Raw genomic sequence first — 19,270 nt, 5'->3', positions numbered from 1 at the left:
ATCTGCCACTTCCTTGGAAGGCTGACAGGCAGGTAGGCCATCCAATCCGTTTAGCCGGGCCGGCTAAACGGATTGGTTGTACTTTTTACAGTATTACGGCTTCTACAGATGACATTTTTTTATGGATTTTTTGTCAAAGCACTTAAAATATTCATTGCTATCGGGATGTTAAGAGCATTCCATGGAATATAACAAAAAGTGTATCTCGAGCCGGTTTCTGAAACTTACCTACCCCACCTTTAATAAAGAATGATTTAAAACAGAAAAAATACATAAATTCACAATTTCAATGTTCAGAAATGACTTAAAATACTAATCAACATGCCAAACGATAGGAAAAATCTAAAAATGATTTAAAATAAAAAATATAACATATAAAGTCATTATACTATTGCACCGATTTACTTTTGACGTTAGACTAACATATCATGGGAAAACACAAATGTTTAAATATGCTTTCTAACTGATGATAGCGCCAACCTGCACAAGTTATTCTATAAACTTGAATAGCTGCTACAGGTATGGAATCGTATACCACCAACGTTTGTTCAGGGGTTTTCAAGATTATACAGCTTGTGTTTGCAATTTGACCAGCACTGCTCTCCTGACTCTACCACTAGCTTGTACTTGGGGATGTGAACCTCTAAAAGGCGGAGAATATCAATCCAACAAGCAGTTGTAAGATGATTAAAATACATATTTCGTCGATAGATAGAACCTCTTTCATTGATTTACTTTTGACGTTAGACTAACATATAATGGGAAAACACAAATGTATTAAATATGTTTTCTATGATATCTACACAGTTAGCTGTAGATTCTTCTTCTTCTTCTTCTTCTTCTTCTTCTTCTTCTTCTTCTTCTTCTTCTTCTTCTTCTTCTTCTTCTTCTTCTTCTTCTTCTTCTTCTTCTTCTTCTTCTTCTTCTTCTTCTTCTTCTTCTTCTTCTGTGTTAGAACAGTATGCAACTCTTTTTAAAGACCTTTATAAGTGTCCCTTTTTGCTTACTATCTTTGATACAATTGCATAAAAGAGCCTGCTCTTAACAACACCATGTTAACAGTTAAGGTGGAGATAAAAAATAAAATACATAATAACAATAAAATATAAATAACATGGTGTGATTTATAAAACCTAATATTTTGTGCATATAAAAAACAGTTTAGACCTTTAATTATTTAGTTTGTCAATTATTATTTCATAGGCTTACTTTGTGGATAAAATAAAACAAAGGATTAAAATACAACACAATAAAAATACAAACCAAATACAAAGCATACATTTCCCCCCTAGTCATTTTTAAAGTACATTTTATTATATATTTAGATCTCTATGAGCACTTTACTCTTCTCAGGTTTCTGTTTATTTACCATTTGTCTCTCAACCAAACTATGACGGACTTCAGCATAGATAGATGTAGATGTGAATAGACGCTGTCTATTTGTCCATCACGCCTGTCAATCACACACAGTGCCCGCCCTCTACGCCTAGCAAGTTTCTGCTGTATCACCTACAAACTGGACACTGGAACATTTTACACATCGAGTACGTTTATTATTTGACTGTTTATTGAATATTGAAGTGTGTCGCTTTGCTTACAACCAAAACTCAATGGTTTATAACATCATTGACATTAAATACGAGAAGGAAATGAAGAGCTGAGAACAGGTGCATGTAGGATAGCTACCAGCTTTGACTATCTAGCTTTGTGTGGCGATTTGTTGCATTTTAAAGCGGTTTTAAGTGATGTAATGTTTCTAGTTTGTAATGGGGACTGTGTATAACATTATATACAGCCTACATCTGGTGTCAGTCGGGTTTGAAACAGTGATACGCTTTCCCCTATCCTCGTGATGTAAATGTTGTACCTCCTCTCACACCCTGTACGGTTTTGCTAACTTGACTGACCTACTGTGCTTTCTTATTTTAACACATGAATTAACCCTCTCTGGATTGTTTGATTTGCCTAATTTGTTAAAGGCTTCTGGGGTTTGGATAGAGTGTATTCCTGTGTTTATGTAAGTGATAAACAGCAGTGGTGTGCACATTTAGGAAAGTACTATTTTAGTGTTTAAGAATCAGAATATCTTTATTGTCATCATACATAGATACAACACCATTGCGTTGGTATCTCTCACTGCAGTAATAGAAATGGACGGAAAATAAATAAAAAACAGTGATAAGAGCAGAGGTAGCAGCAATGACAATGCACTTAACACACTATCACATTTAAATAAACAAAGCTACACAAGTTTAAATATAACTGTGTGTTCATGAATAGATGCTAAAAGTAACCATAGATGCAAAATTGAGGGGTTGAGGTGTGTATGTTCACAGTCCCCAGTCTGTTAGAATGTGATTTTATTTACCAGAACTGTTTGCCTGATGGAAAGTTGAAATCCTGTTGGCAACAACTTTCCTTAGTTATACTATCAAATGCTTTATTTATACTTTGAGGGACACAGGTACATCCTTGACATTTCGATGACACAAGGAACATTGTTCATATCATTAGGACCTTCCTGTAATATCGAAAAATAAATGACACTGTCTTTTTCCAATCCCACATGCAGAATTTGCTGACGTCACTGCCCCTTCCCCAGAATGGCCTCCACCTCATCAGTTGGAGATAATCAACTGCAGAGGATAATCAGAGATCTGCATGGTAAATAACATTCACACTGACTCACATAAACACCATGACGGTATATTGCGTCATATGTTTCTGGCAGCCTGTCTTTTTTACATGTGAAGTAGGCATATGCATCTTGCTCCCAGGATTATTACAACATTTAGATATCAGGACATGTTTTTTGCCTTATAAACATCTATGACTGACAAGGGGATGATAACATGTGTGCATATTGATGAAAAACAGATTCCACACAAGGAAATAATTGGCTAATTGTGTATTTATGTGTTAATAATGCTGTTCCTGTCTTGTTTAGATGCTGTGTTAGAGTTGAGTAAGGAACACAACGACTGTGGTGAACCGGTAACTGATGATAGCGCCAACCTGCACAAGTTCTTCTATAAACTTGAGTACCTGCTACAGGTATGGAATCGTGTACCACCAACGTTTGTTCAGGGTTTTTCAAGATTATACAGCTTGTGTTTGCAATCTGACCAGCACTGCTCTTCTGACTCTACCACTAGCTTGTACTTGGGGATGTGAGCCTCTAAAAGGTGGAGAATATGAATCTAACAAGCAGTTGTAAGATGATTAAAAATAAATATCTCGTAGATAGATAGAACCTCTTTCATTGATTTGTTGTTGAGAAAATACATCTTTTTAAACCGTTTAAACAAAATAACCTAAAATAACTTTTTACCTTTCCATATCTCAAATATTGACAAGGGAAAGCAACTTGCTCAAAGATTCGACTAGTAAAACGGATTGGGAACCAGTGCTCTAGTGATTTGTAAACCTTTTTGGTTGCGAAGCCTTAAAATAAAGCACTGCAGTTGTGAGGGTTTCATTTAACACAGAATGTTTAACATGTTAAAGATCATGCCAGGTTAAGTATTTCAAAATATAGTATAATAAGTATAGTAATATCTGATGACCGTTTGTAGAAGTCCTGAGCCCAGATTTGCAAAGTGCTAGAAAGAAATGGAAACATGTAGGAAGTTCAGAGAAATCCTATTAATCACAACTGTACCCGGCCGTGTCAGACAGATCTGTTTTACAATGCATATTGCTGATGACATTGTTAGGCAATGCAATAATGAAGTAATGTTTGTTTCTTAGTTTGACCAAAAAGAGAAGACAACCTTTCTTGGTCAGAGAAAAGACTACTGGGATTACTTCTGCGACTGCCTGATTAAGATCAAGGGAGCTAACGATGGCATCCGTTTTGTTAAATCCATTCCTGAGGTAATCCTCCTCTGCACCACACACAAAGACACACACGCATGCACACACACACACACACACACACACACACACACACACACACACACACACACACACACACACACACACACACACACACACACACACACACACACACACACACACACACACACACACACACACACACACACACACACACACACACACACACACACACACACACACACACACACACACACACACACACACACACACACAGTAACCCTCGCTGCCTCTGGCCTGCCATGTCGTGCACCATGTGCAGACACACAAATACACGGTGACTGTATAACCATGTAACTAATCCCCTGGTGAGTTGGACACAGTAAACCTCGGAGCTGCTAATTCACTTGCTGCCTTACACCTTGCTGGTCGCCTTCTATCCTGGGAATTCACAGTGGTGAGCCTTCACACTGAAATAGCTCAAGTTTAATTAGTCTTAGATTGTATATTTTGTTGTCTATTATATGAGTTTAACACTAATCTTAAGGTTCATTTACAAACAAATGTTTCCTATGTTGTAGTTTCCGGGGTTACTGGCAAAACACACACCATGTTGTTCTCTCTATTAGAATAGCAACTAACAATTGTAAATCAATAATATTAATGTTAACATAAGTAATTAACAATAGGCTGATTATTTACTTGTTTTATAATTGATTCCATGACATATAAGACAACATGCCAAACTGAATTTCCTAAAGCAATAAGGTGATCTTTACCCTTGATAGTTTTTTTCCGAGCAACCGCCACAAGCTATTAAATTAACTACCATCTATTTCAAATCCTCTAGTTTTGAGAGGCTGGAAAAAGCTCATCTTCAATTTTTTTTTGCTTGAAAAATGTCAACCTCACATCCTATGTTATGCTAGTGGATGCTCGTTCATTAGCACAACATCTCTGGTGCTTCAGGCTTTCTCATGGATTAACAACTGTCAGTATTTTTTCTTGAAAAGCGACATAGTTTAGTCAATACCAGCTGACAACCTTTCGTTCTCTTTAAGTTTTACTTTTACTTTTCTTCTTTTTCCATGTCGGTCAGTCTGTGATGTAAATCAGTCTCCAGCTGGTGTCCTTCTGTTAGATCTGTGGGTCTGTTGTCTTACTTAAATCCCTCCATCTGCTAATGTATTGGAGAGAGAGTCTGGATGTACTGACAGATACCGTACATGTAATGTCCATGCAGTGATATTTAAACGTATACATCCCTAGCTGCTCTGTCCTACGATACATTTGACCAAAATACAGTTTTGCATTCGGCTTTAACTGAAATCAATTGATTTATTAGTTAGACAGTCAACAGAAAACAAACCAACAACTGTTATGATTGCTTTTGGGTTCTTTTTCAGGCAACATACATTATTTTTAATATCAATGTAAGACACATTATTTTGGATTTTGAACTCATCGTTTGGGAAAAAACAAGACATTTAAAGAGGTCTTCTTGGACTCTGAGAAAACTGTTTTTGATCTTGTCTGATGTTTTATAGACTCAGTAGTTAATCAATTAAGAGAAAAAATAAATACAATTTTTAAAATAATAATTCATTGCAAGTTAATCGTCTTTAATGTCACATTCAAATATATGTTTAGGAGTGTGGGAGCCACTAGTGAAATAGTTTGACCTGCTTGATACTGACTTTGAAATAACAGATGCTCTTCAAACATGACCTTACATTGCAGTGAGGTTTGTGTGTACAAATCCGAGTAAGAAAAATCGTGCTTAAGTGTATATTTGTGTCCTCAGTTGAAGACATCCCTGGGGAAAGGAAGGGCCTTCATACGCTACTCACTCGTCCACCAACGCCTCGCTGACACACTGCAGCAGTGTCTCATAAACCAGAAGGTCACAAGGTCAGGAAAGCTTTCATACGAATATGTGTATTTAGTCATTTGTGTTAATATGTAATGTTTTCAATCATTGAGGCACCGTGCTTTACGTGGGATGTAGTCCTTTTTCAAGAGTAAATCTCCCTTCCTGATTTATGTTTTATTTCTGTTTTCTGAGGCAACACACCACCCACACCCTAACTGTAGACACTTACAGTTCTTCTGTCTCACTTCCTCAGCCTTTTAGCAAAACAAATGTCAATTATATTTGACTTTATCTCATAAAAGTAGTATGCTTTATATTTCTATTTGACATAAGACATTCGATCACAGAAATTACACTGTCAATCTGTTTTCAAGCAGATTGCATGAATGTTTTTCCGGTCAAGTCAGGCCACGTATCGCATGCTGTTCAGGCAAACCAATCGCACGCTTTGTGCAGAAACCTGAAACAACCTCTTACCGTCTTTGTGCGTTTTTGGTAATAAGAGGAATATTATTCTATTTCTTGTCAGAAGTTAAATGAGTAGGTCCCTCCTAATCTCATGTTTGTTTATGGTAAATGAAGAAGAATCTAGAAGAAGAAGAATATGTGACGTTAGAGCCAGTTTGCTTATCTTATCTTAAAGACAGGAAACGTGTGATATGAATCATCTTATCTGACTCTCTGAAAGGAAGCAGAGCGCATTTTCCGAAAAATCACCACACTATTTATTTAACTATTTATTGCAACCTTTTCATCTTTATAACTCAATTTGTGATTATATTTGTCTGAATGCACTTCAACAAAATGTTTTTTCTGGAACAGTCTCATACAGTTTATAATTAACAATGAAAACATCTGAAAAAGTAATACATCTTTTCAGCTCCGTGGCGGAGAGAACCAGATTCATATGGACTTATTACACTCTATTTTCTAATTTGTTTTGGTCCACTTAAAAACAAATTAGTGTCCTTGTTGTTAGAATTGAAATTTCTATTTTTTGTTTGTATTTTTCCATGCAGTGACTGGTATTATGCGCGGAGTCCCTTCCTCAAGTCCCACCTCACTGCTGACATCATTAACCATCTTTATGAGCTCAACCAGATCCAGTTTGACGTGGCTGCCAGAGGTTACGACCTTGATGCAGATTGGCCATCATTTGCAAGGTAACCAATACTTCTATTACAATTATGTAAATGTTTACAACCCCCAGTTTCGTCTTTTTGAAAAAAACAAAACATTTATATTTGGCTGTTGTTTTGATGGAAAAAAAGAGACCCTTCATAAAGAAATTAAATCAACAATTCTTATGTCTTGGAGTTGGAAATGATTTGTAAATTGATCAGAGACAGAACTTAGGTTATTTGAAATAACACCCCAGGGTTTTGCAGCTAATGTAAAATTGTGATGAAGCCATATTGCTTATTTCACAACTTGAGGTAACACTTAATTATCTGATCACTCTCCACATTCACAGCTCTTTTTTTCTTTTGCTGTGTGTGTGTGTGTGTGTGTGTGTGTGTGTGTGTGTGTGTGTGTGTGTGTGTGTGTGTGTGTGTGTGTGTGTGTGTGTGTGTGTGTGTGTGTGTGTGTGTGTGTGTGTGTGTGTGTGTGTGTGTGTGTGTGTGTGTGTGTGTGTGTGTGTGTGTGTGTGTGTGTGTGTGCGCTTCACTTCCTTGTCATCAATTTGCAGTCACTCTACAGGAAGTGGACACACTTTTTTGAAAAAAGCTTTAGTTGTGTTGTTGTTGTTCATCACATTATTGGGATGTTTCTAATATTATGCAGAGCACCAACACTTACAACAACATAAACTATATATATTACCTGAATCAACAAATGTCACACTCTTAAAAATCAAGACAAAAAGAGAATTACATTTGTGAATGAAGTTCTTTTTTCGAGGCCTGTCGTAATTTGTACAGTACGGATAGAGAGTTTAGAGTATGGTGTGCACCTATTACATTTGAATAATGTTTTCAATAAAACAGTTAAAGCTTATTGTAAAAGAAAGTGCCACTATTTCACACTTTCTGCATTTCTGTCAAGTTCTTCTTCTGAACAAGGTTGTGGTTGCTTTCTCTTTCAATCAGTTGTCATGTCTTTCAACTTACGAGGTGTTAATGATCTCAATATTTGGTTGTAGGCGAACATTAGGCAGTGCCTCATCAGCTTTCCTGTGGAGGCCTCCCAGTCGCTGCTCCAGCATCAACAGTCTCGTTAGCAGCTACTCCCAGGTGAACTGAATCAGATACTCTACAGAGACAACCCTGCAAAACCAATGTGTGAATATGACTTGTGAAGTTAAAGCGTTTTTTTATCCACTGACCAGGTGCAGGAGTATCTTCCAATCCAAGACCTGAATCCCAGTCTCCTGGGTGGGCTCGATGAACTGGCGGAGCCCTCTTCATGCAGCATAGCAGATAACCTGCGCATTGAGCTCGACCAATCAGAGCTCAGACAGCAGGAGCTGCTGGTCCGGGTTCAGGAGTTAGGAAAACAAGCTGATGAGTTGAAAGGTGTGGTGAAAGACCTTAAAGGCCAGCTTTTGGCAACCCAGAAGACTGCTGGCCCCTCTGTATCTACCGAAGCCCAAAGTACCCAACATACAGATGATCAGGATGGGGCAAATCACCTTCAAATCTGTAGGGAAGCAATACACAGTGACCTTCAAAGTAGAGTCACAGTGACTGAGAACAAAAATATGGAGCTTCTCTCCAAGTTGGAAGAATCACTTAAGGAAAAGGGACAACAAACAGCTAGCTACTGCGACTCGGCCTGGAAAATCCAGGAACTCCTGGATAAAGTCAAGACAACTGAGGAGGAGAGGTTGGAGGCCAAGAGAGAGGCGGAGGACAGAGCAAGGCACTCTGAGCGTCTGTCCCAGGATCTGAAACTCAGGGAAGAAGAGATGAGGATCAGCGAGGAGAATCTGGCTGAAGTAAGAACCGGAGCTCATTGCGAACGCGAGGATGCGCTTCAACGGTTAGAGGAGCTCCAGAGTGCCGTCGGCCGAATTCAAGGGGCGCTGAGCTTGAAAGAGAAGGAGACGGGGAACTTAAGAGCACAGCTTCAGGACCTACAAGCGTCACTAGAGTGCAGAGAAAGGAAGGCGGATGACCTAAGGAGAAGACTGAATAAGGAGAGGGAGGAGGTAGAGCAGAGATGTAGCATGAGTTACAGCCAGAACGAGCACCTGGAGACCAAACTCCTGGACGTTAGGAAAACTCTGAAGAACAGAGAAAAAGAGCTCGCTGCTACTTCGGAGAGAAGCAAACATTTGGAGGAGCGGTTGGAGAAGCTGCATGTTGAGAAAGAGACTCTGAGCTCTAGACTTGCTAATAATGAAACCGTCTCCTCCGAGAAACTTCGGGAGTACAAAACCCAATGCCACAATCTCATGGAGATAAACGCTAAGGTTCTCCAGACGGTTAAAAAGAGTGAGGGGAGCATCACAGAGCTGACTGAGAGCAGGGTCGCCTTGTTAGACCAGCTTGCTTGTTTGAGGGCTTCTGAGAAGCACTTAAAATCCCGAGTCGAGGCTGCACATTTGTGCGTGGACGATCGGGAGAAGAAGCTTCTGGATGAAAACCTGCATTGGGAGGAGATTGCGCAGAAGGTGCTCGTCCAGAAGGACACATCTGATGCGCAAATAAAGAATCTAGAGCATGAGAAACAAGAGCGCCTTGAGCTCCAGTCCTCGTTAAAGAAACAGTTGGCGACGACTCAACAGGAACTGGACGCACTCGCTGCCAAAGCGTCAAAGTTGGAGAAAAACCTCAACGTGTCCCAAAGAAGCCAAGCAGAGTTACTTGAAAGAGTGAAGGACGCTGAGGCGAAACTGAGAGAACAGACTGTTGAATGTGGGCGTCAGCGAGCTCGAGCCGAGGAGCTGGAGAACAGGAGTGTTGAGCTGCTGCACCGTGAAAAAGGAGCCGCAGAGAGCAACGAGAAAGTGCTTCACAAAAGGCCTCAGAAGTCCTCAATGGAAACCAAAGACTCCCCGTACAGGCTGGTGATGGCTGAGGCTGAACTGGAGCTCAACCTGAGGGAGGTGCAGCGGCTCCAGGACGAGGTGGTGGAGCTCAGGGCTCAGCATCTGGCAGGAGCCGACGAGAGGATGAAGGTGCAGGCTCTGCAGGAGGTGACCGAGTCCTCCAGAGAGGACCTCCGCATCTTAGCGGAACAACTGAAAGCCCAGGTAGAGGAGCTGAACCGCCGGCATGTGGACGAGATTCTCCGATCGCGGGAACGAGAGGAGGCTCTTGTTCGGGAGCGGGACGGTGAAGCTCAGGCTCGAGCCGGCCTGGCTGCGGAGGTGACGGCCTCCAGAGAGGAGCTCAATAAACTGAAGCTGCGGTATGAAGCCCTGTGTCTGGAAAACTGCGAGTCCAAGGAGGCGCTCCACAGAGCCAACACAGAAACAGCTGAACTCGGCATTCAGGTGTGCATGCTAACGGCTGAGAACGAGGAGGCTCGTCTGCGCTGGGAGGGCCTGTCGACGAAGCTGCAGGAGCTGGACGAGGAGCCGTCTCAGGAGGCGGAGAGGCTGAATACCTGCATGGAGCAGCTGAGTCAGGAGAACCAGCGCCTCCTGGATCAGCTCCACAACCAGACGGGTTCGTCTGCCATCAAGCAGGAGATGCAGGAGGAGCTGAGCAAGGCCCAGCAGGAGGCCGAGGCTGTGCAGGCGACCAGCCGGGAGGAGATCCAGGCGCTCCGCTTCCAGCTCAGCAGCCAGACCATGAGCCACGACGGCCGGGTCCAGGTCAGACACACATAGCTCGGATTCAGAAACGTAGCATGCTTCCATGTGTAAACTGTGCATGTAGTTGAGTTAACTAGCTGCAATGTGCTCTCTTCTAAGCTGTTTCCGACTCTTCATGTCGGCTTGATCCACCCCAAAACATTATGCATTACATTAATGCACATCATGTGAACAATATCTTGTTCCTTGTTGCCTTTTTAATACTGTGAGACATGTTCATGCTAAACTCTCGGACTGCTTTTTGCACATTTTTGCACACGTCTCCACAGCCCTCCACTTCAACATATAATACACTGTAGTTATTCATATACTCATTGTCCTACGTGTTTCTGTTGTTTAGCTTTTCAGAATCAGAATACCTTGATTAGTCCCACACAGGGGAAATGTAGAAAAGAGCCAAAGACAGCTTAAGAAACCTAAGAAGCATACATAAAAAAAATTAAAATAAAAAAAAGTTACACCATTTTAAAGTTATTTGTATAGTTACATTTACATTTGGTGTAAATACTAAATTGTTTCTTAAAAATACTTATTATCCTTATATATTAGTTTTTTTACTTACTTTGCAACTTCTTTTTTTGGATTGTTTATGTTCGCACCACCAGATACAAAAGCAAATATTTGTATGTGTAAACGTACCTGGCAATAAACTTGATTCTGACAAGAAACCTTTCATTATCTGAATTAGAGAATGATCTGCACTCCCTTCAAGTTCTACAGATACAAATAGAAAAGTACAAATGTGAATTTAAATATACTGCTTAACTCTGTTGTGCTGGGTTGTATCAGCAAGTCTTTTCTAAAAGCTGTTTTGTTTCTCAAACAATAACTGCCAAGTCATCAGTTGATGAATTTGTGGTTTCTCATGCAGACTGTGAATAAAGAGACACAGGAAGTGAAATCACAGCTGACGACCGAGCAAGAGAAAGTGGTCGACTTGGAGAACAAATTGAAACAGCTGGAGGTGAGATGATGTACTGATTCTGGCCCTTGTCCAATCACTAAAACAGTCCACGGATGTTTTAAATCATGTCAGAGAACGTGTCGGGAAATAAAACTGTTATTTAACATATCATTTGCGTGTCTCGGATTGATAAATGAGATTACTGTTGTGTATATCTGAAATTGCAGTAATCATAACATTATGGTCACGAGCATAATTCACAAAGAAGCAGAAATAATGCTGTGCTTTGCGGCGCTGATTGCAGGCTGAGAATCAGAGATATTGCCAACAGATTGAGGAGAAAAACATCCAGATGGCCGATTCTGTAAATCTCATCCGGCAGAAAGAAGACGAGATAATCCATCTGAAAGAGAATTTATCAAGGTGAGATACTGTATTCATAAACACACAGTCTGGATTGAATTAAAGCCCTGTGAAAAATGTTTTTTATCTCGTGTGTTTAAATCAGAATGTTTATTTTTTATATAGCGTGCCCTTTTCTGTCCTGTTTTTAAATCACAAGTTTAAAGATAACAACTGGATGGACACAATCCAGTCACCTGAGTATCCCTGTGTATTTTTTTGTGTATCTTTAATCAGACTGTGTATTTTTGTATGCAGTTCTCAGGAAAGTCTTGCAGCGGCTCAGCGGACTTGTCAGGAGATGAGTGAAAATCTACGGAGAGCCACACAGGACAAACAGAGCTTTGATCTTAAGACGGCAGCTGAACTCGATGATCTTTACCGCACGAAAATCAACTTGGAAGAAAGGCTTGTTGAACTGATCAGGTAAAAACATACATATTTAATCTGATCTACCGTTCATCTTTCCATTCCATGGTGTCTTTGTTACTAGGGTTAAAGTGATATCAATGCAGTGTTGAGTGATTATGCCTCGATCATTTCCTAAGGCCTTTTTGGTATGTGTTTTTTAATTGTGTGTTCTGCATTATAACGTGTGATTTTTACTGCAATTAAAAATATGCCTGATGGTGCTCTCTGCAGGGAGAAAGATGTTCTGTGGCAGAAGTCGGATGCCTTGGAGTTCGAGCAAAAAATGCGGGATGAGGAGACGGAGAGAGACGTCAACTTCTGCCTGGGCTGTCACACCCAGTTCAGCTGGTGGCTCCGCAAGCACAACTGCAGGTCAGATACACAAATATACTATATACAGTGCTTCACCAGGTAACTAAGTGAGTGCCAATCTTGCTCCTTTTAGACAAGTCGTGTAAAGAAATGTTTTCTCGATTGTTTAGCACATTGGCTGAAACACTATTGTAGTTCTAAAAACATTAGGAGCAATTCAATCACAACACATTTAACAACAGCATAGATACACAATACCTAAAAGCTGTCGATGGTTTAAAATGTTTGACACATTTTCCAAAAGTAAATACATTCAGTCTTCTTCTTTGTTCTTTGTGATTGTTTTTGTAGTCAAATGTAACAGGAACTGAAGTCCAGTGACATTTACGTCCTGAATTTCACTTCTTATTTAGATTAAGTGTTATTTAATAGTTAAGTCAAATAACGTCCACAGCAGATCGAATGGGATGCATTCAAAATGAATAATAATGTTGTTTATTGCTTCATATTCATATTGAGAAAGCATGGCATCTTTATCAAAGTCAGTCTCGCTCCATGTAATGCCAATGGGTTTGAGTGCTGCTCAAATGAACCAGGTTTTAACAGTTGGCTTGAACATTTTGTCTGTCAGGATTTACACAATGTTGAAGAGAGAATCTGAGTTAAACAGTTGCTCTCTGTGACTTAATGCATCACTGGATCATTTAATGATATTTGCTCTTAAACTTTCATGCTGTAACTTTGAGAGTATTATTTTTAAAAACAAGATAACAATAAAACAATACATCTGTTACTCAAAGGTAACCTTCTGCAACATCTTAGAATTTTTTTTTTTTTAAAGCGTCCCAATGCACTTTTATCAGAGCCTATTTCTTGACAAAGATATCAAATGTCTGACTTGTGTATTTTATATCTTCAAAATGTAAAAACAAATCTAATTATTGATTTGATGCATGCACCAACGGGCTTGACTTGCATACTAAATCCTAAATTCCAGTTGAATAACTCACAATCAAAACCGAATAAGTAATGGTGTCTCTATTCTCAGACTGTGTGGGCGTCCCTTCTGCTACTACTGCTGCAGCAACACAGTGAGCACGCAGCAGGGCGGCCACAGGGAGCGCTGCTGCATCGACTGCTACAACAATCACACCGCGGTGGTGGAGCGCCACCCTCAGGAGGAAGTGACTCCCAGCACGCCGGAGACTCCTTTCCATCGCCTGCTGCAGGCTGGGAGAGCTGTGACGGGTGCTTCAGGTAACAAAACACACACCAATATATTATAATAATATATCCAGCACCAGACACTTTTTACGCTGCTATGCACTAATATCTCTTTTTGCACATTCGATGGACAATCTGCACTAATGTACATTCTCAAAATATTGAAGTGACTGTTATTTTGTATATATTGATTGTTGTGTTTTTATTTAGGTCTTAATGTGTGCGCATGTAAAAATGTGTCATATATACATACTGTGTATATATATATATTTGTGTCCACTTGACTACTGTCTTGTGTTTTTATCATGTTTTGTTGCATATTAGCGTTTTCTTTCTTTTTTTAACAAATTGTACGGTGTCCTTGGGTGTCATGAAAGGTGCCTAAAAATAAAATGTATTATTATATACATATTTGCACACATATTTTAATATTTTATATACATTTTCTTTTATATTCGGGATTGTGGGAAACAGTATGTCGATCTCGCTGTCTGTACACACAAACGGGAAGATTGACAATAAAGTTGACTTTGAATATATAGTGTGAAATGCCGAGGTTCTTTTCAGCCTTTAGATAAGGTGGGTTAGCCAAAGCAAACAGCGAAAGGTACACATGTAATAATGAACATAGCTGATGTGTGTTTTCTAGGAGCAAGTGAAGGTGAAAAGGTGGATGATGGTATTTTCGACATCATCACAGAGGAGGAGGTGAGCGGGGTCTATGACAGTGACTCCCTCTCTTTCGCCACCGCCTGCTCTCCTGAACACGGACAGCAGGGGGCAGCACAGCTGTAAGTGTTTCACCTGCATTCACTCGCTCAGGAAAGATTGAGCCTGTTGAAGTGAACCACGATATAAAATATGAAAACCAACCTGACAAAAAAGGATTTTCTCTTGACTTGCCATCTTCATAACAATCAGTTCAGTGTGTTTGTGTCGTCAGTCATAAAGCAAGAAATGTTTGCAGCTGTGGAAATAAACTGGAAATAAGTCAGTTGAATTTTAGATTCAGTTTGAACAGTTTTCCATGTACATTGCCTTTTTAAAAGTGACATAGATTAGATAGATTGACATTTACTGTACAGTCGTTATGTGTTTATTTTTGCTGTGTATGTTATGTACATATATGTATGTATGTGTACTGTAAGCCATTTCCCACAGATGGGCCACACTGTAGATGTTCCTTTATTCCATTGTTTTCTAACCTTGTAACACGTCCAATGATTGTGTATTCGGTTTGAGCTTTGGACACACAAGTGAAAAGTGAAAATAGTTCTAAGCAAATTGATAACAACGTATATATATATTAATGTTAAATACCCTACACTGTTTTCAGAAACAGCAGTGCCAGTGCAGGAGACCTCACATCAGAAGATAATGATGACCTCAACACTTCGGTACAAGACGCAGAGATCTGCCTGCTGAAGTCTGGAGACCTCACGTGAGTTTCACATGCAGCGAAAGTTACACTGGGAATCATTCTGAGTCGCACTTCAGACTTTTAGAGGAAGTTTCTTGTGACTTGTTCTTTAAAAACGTTGCACTCCATCCCAAAATAGGAAGTGAAACTAACCCATGTGTGGAATGGACAGCTTCCCTAAATGTTACTGTACTTGTTATGAGATCTCTGTTTCACCTCTATTATAATGTGGGGGTTTGTTTAAGGAGTATTGAGAATGCTTCACTGCCTCACGTCGGCCAGTATCTGTCTCTGTAAAGTGTTCTTGAGCAAAGGGCTGAATCTATCCCAAAAGAAGAATGTGAACTTTAAGTTTGTTAGTGTATTTATAATGATCTGGGGTTAATATTGCATGCAAACAAAGACACAGAAGGCTTTTAGTGGCTCAGGAGTCTGCAAAAAACTGATACATTAATATCAGTTGGGCTGAAGACTGAAGAGAGAATAATCTCTCTGTGGAGCTGGAAAAAAGTGGGTTGTGGGTAATGTAGGCACCATGTTTTTAAAAAGAAGAAAAATAATACATGGAAATAAAAAAAAAAAGTATTTAGTTCTTCCCCATTATTTACCAAGTACATGACACACACACATATATATATATATACACTTAGGAACAATATTCGGAACTGTCCTTGATCCCGTTCTATTCCCTCCGCTGCAGGCTCTCCGTCCCCTTCACGGTGGATGATATCTCAGCGTTTGGGGACAGCTCCAGAGAGCTCTTCATAAAGTCCAGCTGCTACAGCACCATCCCTATCACCATGAGCGGGCCCGGGCCGACGGTCTGCTGGACGTTCACCTCCGAACCCAAAAGCATCGCCTTCAGCGTGGTCTACAGGGAGAGCACCGAGACTCCACTGGAGCAGGCCAAGGTGAGAACATTCGTACACTCTTCCTCCTCTTAAAGCCTTAACAAAGTGAGGACACATTCACTAAGGTCAACCTAACAGCTGTGAAAGGCAGTATTTGCAGGAGAGTTGAAAGTATTTAAGTCCATTGCTTTAATATCTATTAACCATCCATCATATTAAAAGTGTGAATGTATGGGACCTCTGATCATCCGTGTAATATTAGCGTTCCACCTGTAGCTGTGCAACATTTAGTTTATCTTTAGGCAAATGTTAAGTCTTATTTGTATTATGTCCACTGTGTTGATTTACCTTGAGCAGCAGCACAGCCCCCAGGCGAGGAGGACATGCCGTTTTAAGTCTGCAGCAAAAAGAAAGATTGGCCAGGAGAGAGCAGTCCAGACTAAAGCCTAACGGTCCCCACCGGACACACAACACACACATCTTTGATGAGCAGATTCTGCACTGGATTCAGACTCAATCAAATGCTTTCCATTCACTGACAGATCTTTACCTATAAAGGCAGACATAGAGTTATTTAGTTATGAAGGTGAAACAAGATGTCTATCCTTTGCTCTCCACAGGTCTTGATCGCTCTGACGCGCTGTAACTCCCACAAAGAGACCATCCAGGGGGAGCTGAAGGTCAGGAACGCTGGAGAATACACACTCATCTTTGACAACTCTTTCTCGAGGTCAGTCGCTTTGTGTCGTCATTCAGCTGCTCTTGGTCTCATGGAAGAGAAGGCGCCGTGTTTGTTAAAAGTTCAGACTCATTATTTGACAAACAACTTAAAAGAAGCTCATCGGTCTTTCTTCTTCAACTCAAGGTTCATCTCAAAGAAAGTCCAGTATCAGCTGAGTCTGGATAAGCCTGTGGTGTACGATGGAACCGACCTCCTCTGAAGGAGACGGGAAGGAGGAGCGGCAGGTTGGAGTCTACTGACCTTTAACAACTTCAATGAAAGGTTACACAATTTAAAAAAAAAAAATGCCTCTGAGCTAGCGACTTCATCATGAGGTGTTCATCATCAGATGCATTCTGATTATAAAAGGCTGAACAATGAAGTAAGACAATGTTACACTATTGAATGTAAGCATGCACTACCTATTATAAAAGCCGGACGTTGTAGTTTAAATGTGGCATTAAGGGTCAAACTTCACTCCTTGATCACTGGAGGACTGTTACATTTTTCAATGTGAAGGACTTGTGTTCAGCACCTACACATGTAGCTCTTGTAGGCAACTATTTTGACTGTGTCATGCGGAAGTAAAGCCCGTTTTCTTTTTAGCATGAGGGGAAATTGTTGATAAATCACGGTTTGTTCTTTCATTTGCCTCGTAAGTAAGAAAGGGGGTTAATGTGTCGTCTGCACAGTGACATCATTATTTAAAACATTTCCCAGGACATACATTGATACAATATTTCTGGATTAAAAAAAAGACACACATTTTGGCTTCTGCTATATTGATACTTATTGCCATGAATCATTTCTTGCTTTTCACAATGGCCGAATACTCCCAGAGATATCAAAGGGAGGACTTTCACAAAAATGGTTCTATCGTTGACCGTTTAAAATATGACTGAACGATACATGACTGGAAACGGTTCTGAAAAGAGTTAAGCTTGAAAAAAAACTCTAATTTGACTGAATATGTTTTGCTTAACGAAAACCGTTAGTGCTGTGTGTATTTCATGAAACTAAATCTTTGAATTGGTGTGTTGATATCATGCTGCTGTATCATTGGTGGAGAAGCTGTTGGTAACGCATGTCCTGTCACCTGTTTCTCAGTTAATGCTCCTTTAAGCCAGTAAAACATCTTCATAACGGTTGCTTTTGAGCTGTCAGAAATAGAAAGGATACATTGTGTTTGCGATCATGAAGAGAAGGAAGCAGGACTCTTGCAAAGGCAGCAATGCAGCCAAATGAATGGGTTTGAACTGTCTCTCGAAAATGGGCTTTAATTCAGTGCAATTTTCGATTATTGCAGTTTAAGAGTTCAATGCATGCAAACACTGCACTGCACCGTATGTCCCGGATTAGCCTGCAAGGGTGGAAAAAAGGGATGGAAATATTTAAAAAAGTATTTAAATGTAAAGTTTTTACTTCTTATCACTGAAGCTTTGACAAACTGTGAGGATTTTGCATTAAACTTAGTAAAGATTTGACCTACAAATACATTTTCTAATGAAATACATAAAACCTTTAGATGAAAACAAACATATTGCTTTTCAAGATGAAAGAGATGTTTGTTATTCAATATAGTTGTTTGCTGTTGCTGTGTGACGTTAATAAAGTTTTGCAGTGTGTCAAATAGAATCTCAGCAGGCAGCTTTCAAATAATGCAAGTCCAAACATCGCTTTTATACTTCTCTTAATGGACGTTTATTTGAAGGCTTTAATGATGAGGTTTTAACTTTATCTTTCAACTGTGTCTTCACTCTGGTCATTTGATGAAACTGACTTGAATATACTGAAACATTGCTTTGCTCTTCAACAGAGAATGTACACGTTCACAAATGTCTTCCCCTATTTTAAAACCATTTTGTAATTTATATTTTGAACCTATCATATAAGAAGAGTGATATATTGCCAAATATATTTGGGGTGCATATTTGTCTCTTTTATTGTTCTTGATTGGGCGTTTCTGTTTCAAGGCATTGCAACATGACGGCTGTGTGATGCACTTTTGAAAGGGCTTTCTGTTGTTCTGAATCCCATGAGCCTTTGTGCCAGTTATTGAATGTTGTGTTTCTTTCATCTGTACGTAGTGAGTGTGTGTGTGTGTAGAAGTTTACTGCTGGATGTGTCCGAGGGAAGCTCTCCCCTCGCGACTCAACCTGTAAAAGAGTGTTGACAAATGTTTTATTGAGATATCGTTTACATACTAAAGATTTATAATAGAGTGGATTTAAGATTGTGGAAAAATAAAAAAGGATTGTGTGATACCTCGGAGTCAGTGCTAATTCACTAACATGCAATACACCATGCTGTGTGATCCTTTTCTCCTCACTGTTAACGTGTTGATACAAAAACACTTAGTGTCGTACAAACATTCATGTAGCTCAGGATGAATTCTTATATACGTGGTTGTCCTTTTCATCTAGTACCATCATCAGGTATTGTAATTCATCACCTTTTAGTTTGGTGCTATTTAGCAGCATTGGCATGCCAGAGTATTCATTGTGAGCGTTTTGCAGAAGCACGCTGACGTGACTTAGCACTTGGCTGAAA

The 19,270-nt window shown here is 39.8% G+C and overlaps 1 protein-coding gene across 1 annotated transcript; it reads left to right on the top strand.

Annotated features, from left to right (window-relative positions):
• Positions 1-1,454: 1,454 nt before the first annotated feature.
• On the top strand, positions 1,455-18,973 carry fyco1b (FYVE and coiled-coil domain autophagy adaptor 1b). The gene is made up of 18 exons (XM_034103671.1): positions 1,455-1,544; positions 2,573-2,664; positions 2,948-3,054; positions 3,751-3,876; positions 5,642-5,748; positions 6,730-6,873; positions 7,854-7,944; positions 8,040-10,475; positions 11,347-11,439; positions 11,684-11,802; positions 12,040-12,207; positions 12,424-12,564; positions 13,553-13,761; positions 14,378-14,519; positions 15,065-15,169; positions 15,849-16,059; positions 16,620-16,729; positions 16,865-18,973. The coding sequence occupies exons 2-18, from the start codon at positions 2,604-2,606 to the stop codon at positions 16,938-16,940; spliced, it is 4,446 nt and encodes a 1,481-aa protein (XP_033959562.1). The 5' UTR covers positions 1,455-1,544; positions 2,573-2,603; the 3' UTR covers positions 16,941-18,973.
• Positions 18,974-19,270: the final 297 nt, after the last annotated feature.

Source organism: Pseudochaenichthys georgianus, chromosome 17, assembly GCF_902827115.2.
Source record: "Pseudochaenichthys georgianus chromosome 17, fPseGeo1.2, whole genome shotgun sequence".
NCBI classification, from domain to species: Eukaryota; Metazoa; Chordata; class Actinopteri; order Perciformes; family Channichthyidae; genus Pseudochaenichthys; species Pseudochaenichthys georgianus.
Note: the sequence above shows the minus strand (reverse complement) of the source record. Positions and strands in the feature narration are given on the sequence as shown.

Coding starts and splice junctions, on each gene's coding strand:
- fyco1b (XM_034103671.1), top strand. CDS start 2,604: ATGGCCTCCACCTCATCAGTTGGAGATAATCAACTGCAGAGGATAATC. Junction 12,208..12,423: donor AGGCTTGTTGAACTGATCAG/GTAAAAACATAC, acceptor TGCTCTCTGCAG/GGAGAAAGATGTTCTGTGGC. Junction 14,520..15,064: donor CAGCAGGGGGCAGCACAGCT/GTAAGTGTTTCA, acceptor CACTGTTTTCAG/AAACAGCAGTGCCAGTGCAG.